The 12,771-nt window shown below is 34.3% G+C and overlaps 1 protein-coding gene across 3 annotated transcripts in view; it reads left to right on the plus strand.

Annotated features, from left to right (window-relative positions):
- LOC125051109 (gamma-aminobutyric acid type B receptor subunit 2) overlaps positions 1-12,771 on the plus strand; it is an 81,736-nt gene that overhangs the window by 54,542 nt on the left and 14,423 nt on the right. For all 3 annotated transcript variants that reach the window (XM_047651261.1, XM_047651262.1, XM_047651263.1), the window contains exons 5-8: positions 3,870-3,982; positions 4,414-4,576; positions 10,446-10,511; positions 11,173-11,349. In XM_047651261.1, coding sequence (XP_047507217.1) covers positions 3,870-3,982; positions 4,414-4,576; positions 10,446-10,511; positions 11,173-11,349 — 519 coding nt within the window. The remainder of the gene's footprint in view (positions 1-3,869; positions 3,983-4,413; positions 4,577-10,445; positions 10,512-11,172; positions 11,350-12,771) is intronic.

Genomic DNA, 12,771 nt, shown 5'->3' on the forward strand with positions numbered 1-12,771 from the left:
AATAATGCAATTCTTGTGAATTCAGCCAATGTGCAACTAAATATATCCGTATCGCAAGCAATAGTGTTTAGGGTGCGCAAGACACGCGTTAATGATGCTTCTCTGAGTAAATTCGCGCCCGAGGCACTGCCAGCAATTGCGACCGATTACCACGCCGAGTGTGGTTATTTGGCACACGCAGCCCCAGTCTCTCCAACATTTCCGCATTATATATTTTACCTCTAAGGACCTTAAAAAATATTATGTGATAGTAAGGTCCCTCCTTACCTCTAACTTGTTGTATCCTACCATACCCAAGAAAAACAAAGTTGGATACATTATTGGGTAAAATGGGTACACTCCATACAACCTAATGTAAATGACATGTTGACACCCATACACCATGAGGTCATGGGTTTGAGACCTGGCTATGCACCAATAGTTTTTCTATTGCGAATTTACGGTACGATATTTTGCGGAATATCCGCATTGGTGTACAGGACAGAAGACTCACCTGGACCAAATACTTCAGGTATATTGTTCCGTATGACTGCGATTATTCGATTATTCCTACATATAAAGAAAATTTAAAAAAATAGAGACCTTTTTAGACTGTTATTTTTATGTTCTTTCCCCTATTTGATACAAGGTAATTTTGAGATTTTAATTACATTATTGATTGGATAGATTCGCAATAATTGAAGATTTGAACAGCCATTATTCAAAGCTTAAGCGAAATTGAAAAATAATTTTCTCAATTTCTTTGATCCAAAAATAACGTAACAATGACGTTAATGGTTTGCTTATTTTAATTAGAAATTGGTTTTCCCCACGACCTCATTATTGTTTATCGAACGTTACAGATATATATCTTTCAAGTACTTGATCACTATATCATTCAAGTTGTGTTTTTTTGTCTACCTTAAACTCTCACAATGTTACAAAATAAAGACAATAACTGTAACATTGTCAAAAAATACATCAAACATAATGATATCGACATTATTTGTTTGGCACAAGACTACAAAATATGTTATTAAATTATATTTTTTTCTTCCAATCAAACGTAATAACTTTGATTATACGGAACTTCACATGTTTCTTATTTTCAATTCTTTACTAATTGTCTAGACTAAAACTATCAATAGGTAGGTGTATTTGCAATATATAAACATAAATTTAATTCATAAATAAGAGTAATAATTGCTGTCGCCTTCAACACACGCGTAAATACTATTTAATAATAATATTATAAAGTTTGAAACGGCTTTTATTTATTTATATCGTATTCCTACAGCTAACCTAATTATATAAAAAATCCATCAAAATTATTTAATTGTTTTCCAATGAATGAAACTCAAATATATGTTGCTCAAATAAGTATTTTGAGACACAACATTTAGAGTTTGTTATTTTACTTGAAAACGATCACTTTTATCCTATTATTATTATAATTCAAAATGTTCTAACAAAAAAATTCTTCGAATTAAAATTCTAATGACAGGCCAAAACAAGCGTCTTTTCCACAGACTAACAAACAAATTAAATGAAACATCAATTAACACATAATAGTTAATCATTAATATAAAGAATGTAATTAAAACAAAATCTAATTTAAGAAATATATTATTTATTTATTTACATACATTTAACTAAGTAATACCTAATTTGGCTGTACTGTGTGATGGTGTGAGAGGGTACGTACGTGGTCTGTATGTGAGGTATGTTCATGCACCTGGTGATTTAGCGCCATGGATATTCTTAATACTCCTTTTAAACATATTCGGCAATAGCTTAAACAAGTCAAGACTTAGGTCGTTGTATGTTATAAAACTATATTCGTAATAAAGGCTCAATTTTCGTCGTCAATTTATTGAATATTAACATGTATCGAGGCAATACGCTTGATTGAGTTCGTATTGTAATCCAATTTGACGTGAATGTGATCCGGTCAGCGTTACTGAATTCCCTCTAACGAACATTAGTCGTGTTTGATGTCAATCAAAGCCTCCTCGATGCCAACTGCCAGGGATTTACGAGCCTTTTCAGCTTTTTGGTTGTGTTTATTCGTAAGCTACGGCAAAATCTTTTGCGTCAAGATTGGTTTGGTACAAGTATTTTTTGTATTTATACTGTATTTCGTCGCTGTGGAATGATAACTTCGTATGTCCAGAGAACCAAACTTTACAGCAAACGAAAAAAATGTTTCATTTCGTCCATAGTTTTGGATGGTAAAAAGGACTTATTTATGTTATTAACCAATCCCTTACTTCATTAGATTATACTAGTTAAATGACATAAGAGTCTAAGAATAAAAAAAATGCTTTTTTGACATACGAGGTTATCATTCTACAGTGACGATTTGTAATATTGTCTTCTAAAACTTTTTTAAGCTTTATAAAAACCTCTTTTATATGTATTAATACGAATTGAATTGATTACATTAATTACCTATTCCGACGACTATAGTAAGGTACAAAAATAATAATTTACATTTTAAAACATTTAGACCGCTACACCCCAATTTAGGTCTTGATCTCAGATTACATCTTAGATGCCCACATGGATAGAAAGTCTAGCGGCGTACAGTCAGGAATCAAACTACGACCTTTGGGGATATGTGTTGCACGCTGAAATCAATCGCCTAAAACTGCTTCTTGTAAATATGTATTATTTATGTATGTATTATGTAGTACGAGTATACATTAGTCTCGCTACACACGTAAACAGTTTTTTTAAAACATACAAATTTAAAAATAAAAAACGTGTTGAAATTAGTTTTCACACTTTTACGTAACAACAAATCCTGTCCTAGAATGTTTTTTTTTTAGGTTTGGATGCAAACCAAAACTTTATTCATTAAAATAACCTGCAGCGTTAGGTACATAGAACTGGTATTAAAAAGGTGTCACATTCTAGGAATATATATCCATATACTAATATAGCTATAATAGTGAAACGCTTGAAAGCAAATCTTATTTATACCTTACGCGTCCTCCGTCAAGAATCTAGACTTATGTCTTGATCAGTTTCTGGACTGTACAAATAAGGGGGTTAGTTAGAAGAATGGGAGTTACCTCTTTAAGATGGTTAAGCAATTTTATTCAAATCTCTACTAAAATTATGCTGACGTCTGCGTCTCTTACCTCCTATCTTAAACTATGCTGATGTATGTTATTGTGATCTTAAATATATACTTTTATTCACATAGGTAACATAATAAATACTTTAATACTATAAAGACAGATATGACTAAATACTTATAATAAAAAATAATATACATTGAAATAAATAACTAAACTTAACATAAACTAAAATATATTATTAAAAGGAGTCCCTTTAGGCAAGGTTCCAAAGATACTGGCAGCGTTCCCCCTTTGAATAGCTAGACTAATTCTTTGTCCGAGGTAGCTGCCAGATCTTCGGTCTCCTGTGATGTCGACTAACCTTTTTGAAATTTCTTAAAAAAACATATATACTTTCTTGAACGTCTTCAGAATTTGTGCACACATATCAGAATCCATAAAGTTTCTCGAATCACTGAACACCGTGAGAAACTGTCCATCGGCGTCGTAAGATCTGACCGTCCTGTATTCCATACTTTTAGATTCCAAAACACAAACATTTAAAGAATATCTTATTATTTCCCATTTTCTTGGCTCCAATAACTCTATATCCCTTCGTTCTTTTTATAACCGTTCACTCTTGATCCCTACACATATTTCAATCCCTTCACTAATACTGCCATTCGATTGTGAAATGCTTTGCCTGTAGCCGTGCTGATCTCGCAGAATAATGTTTAAGAAACAATAAACAATTTAGCATCGTTACACCCATTTGTTATGCTTTCAATGCAGGTCTATATAGTTAACACTTAATTAATTCCTCAGGTATCCTTCGGTTCAACATCACCAGCTCTTAGCGATCGTTCAGAGTTCCCTCTATTTTGTCGGACAGTCGCTCCAGATTCATCGCACAACCCAGCTCGGATCGCTTTTATACGGTAATTGATTCATACATGCGAACAATATTTTCTTATTGAGATTAACTTGCTAAATTGCCTAACAAAATACTTTTGTCTTAATACACTAAAGCTATTAATAAACCTTTAGAGTTTGAGGGTAGTGAAAACAGATACAGAAATCTGAGACCAAGATTTCGTGAGTTGCAGCGCGACTTTCTTTTTACACGCTTTATATTAGCTTCACCTGTATGTATGTATGTAACCGACTCCTTCGGACTCGATTTTGACCCACTTTTAACGGACAGATTTAATTCAAACTTTGCGCACCTCTCAAAGATCGATGACAATGCAATAATCCGAAAAAAAAAATGAAAAAAATAAAAAGGCGCTTGTGCTTTAAAAGCGTGTTTTTAGGTTTTTAAACTATTATTTATTACTAAAAGATTTAACACCTTTATTAACTTCGATAGGCAATTCGGCTGGGACACAGTAACGGCTTTCTCCCAGAATGAAGAGATTTACTCCCTGGCCGTCAATGAGCTGGTCACACAGTTAGAAGCCGCCAATATCACCTGCGCAGCCTCCATCACTTTCGCCGAGTCAGACTTCAAGGAACAGTTGCAACAGTTAAAAGTAAGTTTACCAGAGTTGACTTGTTGACGTTAACCTATGTTCCTCATTAGGGCAGAGGGCATCCTGCCCTGCGATTCTGTAACTCACTTCACGAACTCACACAGCGGTTTTCGCATCGGCGGTCGCTCTCAAATCAGTCGTGAAGCAGTCATTTTATGATTTGGCATTCTGATAAACAATAAACTACAAGCTCCCACCTTTTCAGTTTGCCAAATCATAAAATGACTGCTTCACAACTGATTTAAGAGCGACCGCCGATGCGAAAACCGCTGTGTGAGTTCGTGAAGTGAGTTACAGAATCGCAGGGCAGCTTAGAAAACCAGACTAAACCGTCCTGGGCACCTCTCTTAATTTCACTCCACGTCATAGAACAGACAGGCTATTAATTAAACAAAATTAAATGAAACTACGCAAACTTCCAAGAGACGGCGTTAGCCAACGTTTCTAGTCACATAAGCACGGTTAATATTCTACGTCAAAAGTAATTACTGTGTGTCGAGATAGCTAGTTAAATTTATAAAAGATTATTTTTGTGTTTGAAGATTAGCAAGTTAACTTAGAGCGATATAAATTAGCTGGTAGCTTGTTTACACGTCAATAGAATATAAGCTAAGCGATTTGACAAAGGCTTTATTGTTGTATTTTAACCATTCTAAAAGCTATATTTAAGCGCTCGATTCCGAACTTTCTACTGAACAAAATACTTGTACTACGAGGGAAAACATCGCGAAGAAATCTTAGTCACAAAAACCGGTTTTTGGCAGATCCCTTGCGTATAAAAATATGAATGTATTTTACCCATGCCACTGTGCTACGCGATTTCATAGATACAGACAAGACGCAATACTTAAGTATATGCTTGCCAAATTTCAATAAATTTAATTTACAACGAACAAGTCAGGTTGGCTTGTCAGTCAAACGTAATTAAAAATAATCAGATTCAGTTTGAAATGAACTTGAATGACTTGCACCCACTTAATCAAGGTATTTTCCCGAACTTTTAATGGCCTCTGGTAATTGAATGAGGAAAGCGGAGATTAACTTTGAATTTTACAAAATTTAAGATAATGTGTGATTTGTTTAAGAACTCAATTAAACACCTTTAACAGTAAAAAATATTGGTTGTTTGTAAAGTAGGTTTACGATCGAGATGTTTACGTGATAACGTCTTATTGGTGATATAAGTTTTTGGGAAGTAAGGAATTAATGAAGATAACAATTTTTTCAAATTTTAAATTACATCTATCGTTTTATTCACACTTTTGATGATAAATTTCGGGTGTAAATGACAAGTTTACTTATTCGACTATGATATACATTTTTCTTCATACATTCACGGAATGACTGGCAGCGCTCGAGATGAGACGGGAGATCGGTCCGTCTCTCTCTCGTTATACCTGCGATCGCGCTCGTGAGGTTTTGGTGTGACACAAGTTTCTGAACATGTCACCCGACTAAAACGATTTTAAAGACGTTATCACGTCAAAAAGTCATAGCAAATAAGATATACATCAAATAGATTTTATTACTAAATCTAAAAATGAGTTCGCTGAATTGTCCATGTCTGTAGTTCTTTTACCAGTGTATCAGTGTGCTGAGCGTTGAAAAGCTTTGAGAACCCCCCAATTTGTTATAAACGTATTTACGTATTAACAAACGTATCCCTATTTTTTTTCGCACTATATCTCGACTCTGCATCCTGATAAGGATAAAGATTTGATCATATTCAATTAGTAAGCATTTTATTGTTCATTTCTTTACGAAGTCTCCATGCTTTATATAAATACATCTTACATCGTACAAACGAACATAGCTTTTATAAAACCAAGGCTGAGAAAACCTCTCATGCATTTCTTTTTATAAATTTGTATAGGAATTACTTCTATTTATATAGTGAGAGCTTTTCTTGTAGGCATGCATTGTGATGTCAAGTTAAGTAATCAAGAAACTTCCAAAGTGGGGCGCTTATTTCAAGCTTTTGTTGATTCAATTAAAATAATTAAGTTTCGATTTCGATCTTTTAAGATATTTTTATTTATATCTTTACGCCTTTTTCCCAAGAGGTAGACGCATGTCCACCTGCTACGGTCCCGACAAACCTCACTTGCTTCATCCACTCTCGTGACATTCTGGGTTTCATTCCTTAAGGCCGATTTACATTATCTTAGTGTTTAGGAGAGTTCTTTAGTACAACTTGAAAGGCAAGTTCTTTAGCGTAGCGTTTACTAAAGCAAGTAGCGTTTACATGTTTCAACTAAAGTACCTACTATCTTAAAGCACTCTCCTAAACACTAATGATAATGTAAATCGGCCTTTATGGGTACTATTGACATGGCTAATGAGAATGTGGCAAAAGTATTTTCAAAACATTTCCTTTTTTAAAGGATTTTTCTTCTTCATACAATACAAGGCAAACCCAACTATTTAAAATTCCTCGGTCTAATACAAACTATTTACGTTACTCAGTCATGTATCGTATACCTTCAGATTATAACACAAATTACCAGCAAATAGATATATTGAATGTTACTAATATTTTTTTTTAATAATGAAAATACCGTAATGTCTTTCAGTTTAAATTCAGGTAGCATTAAACATTCCACGCTTTATAATTTTTTTAATCTATTATAATTTTTTAGTTTATTATTAGACTAAAACCCGTTGATGTCTATTCATAAAAGGCAGATACTCGCGAAGCTTCTGGCCTTCCTGCTATCTTTTCGGAAAGAAAACAGTTCGTATTTGCTAATATATTCTGTTTTTTGTTACCACGTGCGCGGACAGTTAAATCTTTTACAGAATCAAGTATCTTATACGAAAGATTTATTTTATCAGCGATTAATATATTTTGAAGTGAAACTTCTTTATCGGGGTTGGAAAAAAATTTAGTGTAACATTTTTTCGTTACGCGTCACATTTTTCGGTTACGCGTCACATGTTTCGGTTACGCGTCACATTTGACCGTTACGCGCGTCTTTTTCTTGTCCCTACCACGGTTGATTCAAAGAGATTCTAAACGATTAATAACAAAAATGTATAATAACGATAACAATGATACCTACTAAAAATTCTATTACAATTTATGAAATTCTGTAATAATCTTAGTGGTAATAAGGAAAAATGAAATAATTGTATTATTTGTATTCAAGTATGTGATATTAAAAGCCTTTTGTTAAACTTTATCTAATTTAACTTAATTTAACCAATTTCTGTAAAGTTGAATATAGATAATTTTTCGAAAAATAAGGTCATAAAGAAGTTTCACATCTAACGTGTATACACTAGTACACGCACATTTTTTTTTATATTTTTTTGATATTATATATATACATTTATTACCAAAGTTACGGGATTCCAAACAAGTTTCAGTTAGCAATAAAATACAGGCGACCTGAAAACTATGAACCTAGTTGCAAAGTTGAAATTACTTAAAGCCGTAGGTGGTACTTGCCAAGACCAACCATTAGTGTTAGAAGCACTTAAATATTGCGCTTACTAGAAAACTTTGTTCCAGTGTAAGTTTTGTAAAAAAAAAACAATTTAATGTTGTCTTCGTTAGTGACGTAGTTTGTTAGTTAATAAATATATCATTGAAATGGTTGCAATACATGTGACCCAAGCCCCATTGGACCTATTACCCTACATGTGTATATGTACAATGTACCTACATATGCACATATGTAAAAATACTATGAAAATAATTAAAAATAAATAAAATTAAAATTAAAACAAATTTAAAAAGTTTGGTCCCTGTGGCAGTGTACCTTTAACGCTGGCAACATTTCCTTGCGAGACTTATTCTTTGAGCCAGGAAAGTGCCAGCTCTGCGGTCACCGGTACTATCTACCAGGCGCCAACTTAAATCTTTAATAAGCACCTGTGCACTTGAACCCCACGGCCCAAGAGTCTCTACTCCAAAGGGAACAAAATTGAAGTTGGAGGAAAGACTCTTATATTTGTGCCGTTTGTTATTTTGTGCCTGCTCTGCGGCCGCGCCAGCTTTTTGGCTTGTCCGAAGGAGATGAGACGGGTCAAAGGTGTCTACACAGGTAGCATCCCATACTAAAGCCCGTCCCATTTTCCAAGGGATCAAAGACATTCCATCTGGCCGCTTGCCATCGTCTCTTGCGATGCCTGTTGGCTCCAAAATTGCTGGAACATTGACGGAGGCAAGAGAGTGGCGTATAATGTCGTTTAGCGCGGCATGGCGAGAAAAATGACCGGCACTCTTTTGGCAGTGTAGGCCATGGTGTCCAAGGCTACTTACTTCAAAACCACAGGGACACTTATGGGGAGTACATATGGGCACTCTTAAGCGGAGGCTGATGGCAATTCGAAGTGATTCAGGGTCTAAAAGGGTGCCAGTGTTTGGCGAAGGATAAGCATTAAGCCAATGCCCAGCTTCCCTAGACCCCACAGCCATCAACCTTGCACGGTCTGTTATTGGAATGTGACCTAATAACTTTTTGAATTCACTTTTGCAAAGAGGATCATCCCAGCTCCTTTGAAAGTTGACGCCAGAAGGCAAACTCAAGCCTGGGTTGGATGCTATCCACACGTTTCTTGCATCTGTCAAATCCGCAATCTCGTAGTTTGTAGAATAAGATCTAAGGATTTTACCTACCAGACTGCTAGATTTGTGAGCAGATGAGAGAAACGCTGGAAGAGCTACACTTGTTATCTTGCGTACTCTTAATCCGCCAAAGCGAACAGGAAGCGATGCTTGATTCCAAGAAGGTGTATCAAAACGAACATTTAAAATGATTTTTTTTTTTTTTTTTGTGTGAGAGAAAACAAATAAATATTTTATTTATTTTATTTATTTATTTATTCCAAAGAAGTTTTTAAAAGATTATCCAAATCACTTAAAAAAACTGAATGATTCCATAGAGGGCTACAGCGAAGTACGTAAGTTAATTTCGGAACAAAAAGGCAGAATTTTAAAATGAACAAAGCTGAGTGTGCTGTAATATCCAGAAGACGGTGAGAAAGATCTTTAAATTTTGATATTGTCGAGTTAATGTATTCTTCAAAACCTTCTTTGAAAATCGGTGCTCCTAAGAGGTACAGCGATTTTTTATTTATAATTTTTATATTTGGGGCTAAGGTATTAATTTTTTTATTGTATGGTCGGTGTCCATATTCTCACCATGGAGATATATTTCACATTTATCAAAATTTAAAGTTAGACCCATTGAACTAAAATCTGATATTATCTTAGATAGATCTGAAAGTACTACATCTGCGTTACCTCCTAGAGTACCATCGTCAAGATACCAGACGTTAAAATTTGATTTTAAATTTTGTATGCAAAATTAAATATCTATATATATCTTTATTTATTACTTTATAGGTTAAGAAAATTGTAAATACTGTATTTGTGTAAATAAAAATACTATGTACATTGTACATAGTATTTTTGCCCCATCAGAACATAATATACATCGTAAACAAGAACCTTTTTTACGTTTGGATAACAATAATACCATTTTATCTTTACGATTTCTTGGTCTACACGTAGTACTTGCTTTAAATTCACTGTATTACTGTATACAAAAATCACTTTATTACGCGCATAAAAGATAGTACACTATACATTGAAATTGAATACATACAAAGAAAACGAGTTATGTTCATCTTTAACGAAAACATCAGTTAATTAAAACTAACAATCTGTTATAACGTTATAGTAGATAAACTATATTAATACCGCACATATAAACGTGGTGATTTTGACAGCGGTGTTTCCGCTATCATTCTACAATTGCTAATTGTACGCAAAATTCTTCGTTAGCAAGGAGCTAATTAAGTAACGTTTAAACACATCAATAATTAAACTATTGACCACTAACATACCTTGATTTTACAGAAATTGGACACAAGAATTATAATTGGGAGTTTCTCACAGGAGATGATACCGAAGATATTTTGTGAGGTAAGACATTAATGTAAAGTTTTAACTAAAAACTGTCAAATTGTGTTCACTCTATATATTTACAGTATATTGCATTATCAACTAGTACTCATATATATCATTGTTAAATTCATTTTGCGAATTTTCGTTGTGTTTGTTAATTAAAGCTAAATCCGAAAATACACAACTGTTTATAATTGATCCGCATAAGATTTTATGTAAAAAATGATATTTTTTTAAATATTTTACTAAAGATATTATTTTAAATCTGCCCTGCGATTCTGTAACTCACTTTTCGAACTCACACAGAGGTTTTCGCATCGGCGGTCGCTCTGAAATCAGTCGTAAAGCAGTCATTTTATGATTTGGTATTCTAAAAAGGTGAGAGCTTGTAGTTTATTGTGAGTTACAGAACGCAGGGCTGTTATAAACTTACATTCAAAGTACTAATGATTAAGTTCAAAATTCTTGGGGAAAAACTGCGAATTTACATGTATGCCTTTGCCTTATCGTGATGGCGCGCGTTGACCGGCTTAAAATAATACTACATAAGTATTCTGTAACCTCCAAATACGTCAGATGCAAATTGCTATGGAGATTCAGAAACAGGACGTGTTAAGATGGGTTGAATTTCACTGTAAGCCTCTATAATGTATAATATTGCCAGTCCATATTATCATAGGCATTCCGTCTGGGGATGTTTGGTGCGGAGTACGCCTGGCTTGTAGCAGGAGCACCACCTCGAGTGAGGGGAGGTTCACCTTGCTCCCGTTCACAGCTTGCCAAAGCACTCGAAGGCATGGTATCTGTCACTGCACATAGAGGAATCGTTGGTGATGTTCCTTCTTTCTCAGGCCTGGTATGTATTGAGATAGATTAACTATAATAACAGTATTAGGGTAACTTCGTTTTTAGTTCTGAAAATCACACATTGAAGAATCTGTTTGTCAAGACAGGTATACCTTTACGATTATTTTAGTTGATTGAACGACAAAGACTGTACGGAGGCACTTCAACCGGTGGTGCGAACTTTACTTTGGATCACTGAAGCGCCTATCTGAGTGGATTTGCGAAATCCTTCGCCAGAAATCGGCAGTACTCCGGTGTAATGGATGGGGTTACATTTCTACACCAGGATTAGATATGATAGATATGGATGACTGTAGCCTGCAACTTATATTTTTAGAGTTTATATTATGTACTACATTCTAGTATTGTGTTGTTATGAAATAAAAATAAATCTAAAATTGTACCATGTCGTTTTCGAATACATTAGCCTGGCAGTATGGCAGATTTATTATTATTAAAATATTTATTAGTTAAACGTTAGTGTGTGTTTCCAATGTCACAGCCTATACACCGTTGGTTTTTTTTTCTGAGTCCAATTTCCACTTACCGCATCCAGAATAACGATGAACACCTCAGTCATACACACCTTTTTGCTAAATAAGAACAATTATAAATATAAAGGTAAAGGGCAGACCCCTGAAGGTCAATGAAAGAAAGTTCTCTATTCCCAAAAGTGTCCATAACTGCTAAAATATATCTTTAGTAATTACTTATTTACTTGCAAAGACGCGTTAGTCTGTGGGGAAATAATAAAGGTTATATGACTCAAATAATTTACAAGGTCTTTTGCGAAAGATATTACTTAATGTAATTTCTTTTAAGATTTACTAGCTCCTCCCAACTAAATGTGATCATCGAATGTCGAGGCAGAATATGAAATATCATCTCGATGACAGACGTTCCATGGCAAGTGTTTTTTGATTGTGGAACTATATGAAAGCTGCCGGTTGAAGTATTTCCAAATCATTTCAACTAGGGGTCCTCCAAGAAAAGAGCGCACTTCTTTACGCATTTCTTAAAAACCCGGCAACGCACTCGCGATTCAACGCAACGCATTATGGCATAGTGATTGTCCATAGGCGGCGGTATCACTTAACATCGGGTGAGCCTCCTGCTTGTTCGTCACTTGTCCTCAAAAAATAATAGTATACTATATTTTAACGCTCAGAGAAATAGATGGCTAAGTGATATATCAACTTTATATTTGACCATTGGAAGGAGACATACACCAATAAATTCTCTTCAAAAGTCAAAATCATTTATTCATATAGGTAACATAATGTACACTTATGAACGTCAAAAAAGAAATATAAATTAAATTTTTCTAATTTCACATTAACTGCCAGTTCTCAAATCAAGGGCGTAGAACGGAAGAGAAGAACTGGCAAACTTTCTGCCACTCTTTTTAATCGCCAAGTTTTTTGTTATTTTT

The sequence above is a fragment of the Pieris napi genome, chromosome 7 (assembly GCF_905475465.1).
Source record: "Pieris napi chromosome 7, ilPieNapi1.2, whole genome shotgun sequence".
Lineage (NCBI taxonomy): Eukaryota > Metazoa > Arthropoda > Insecta > Lepidoptera > Pieridae > Pieris > Pieris napi.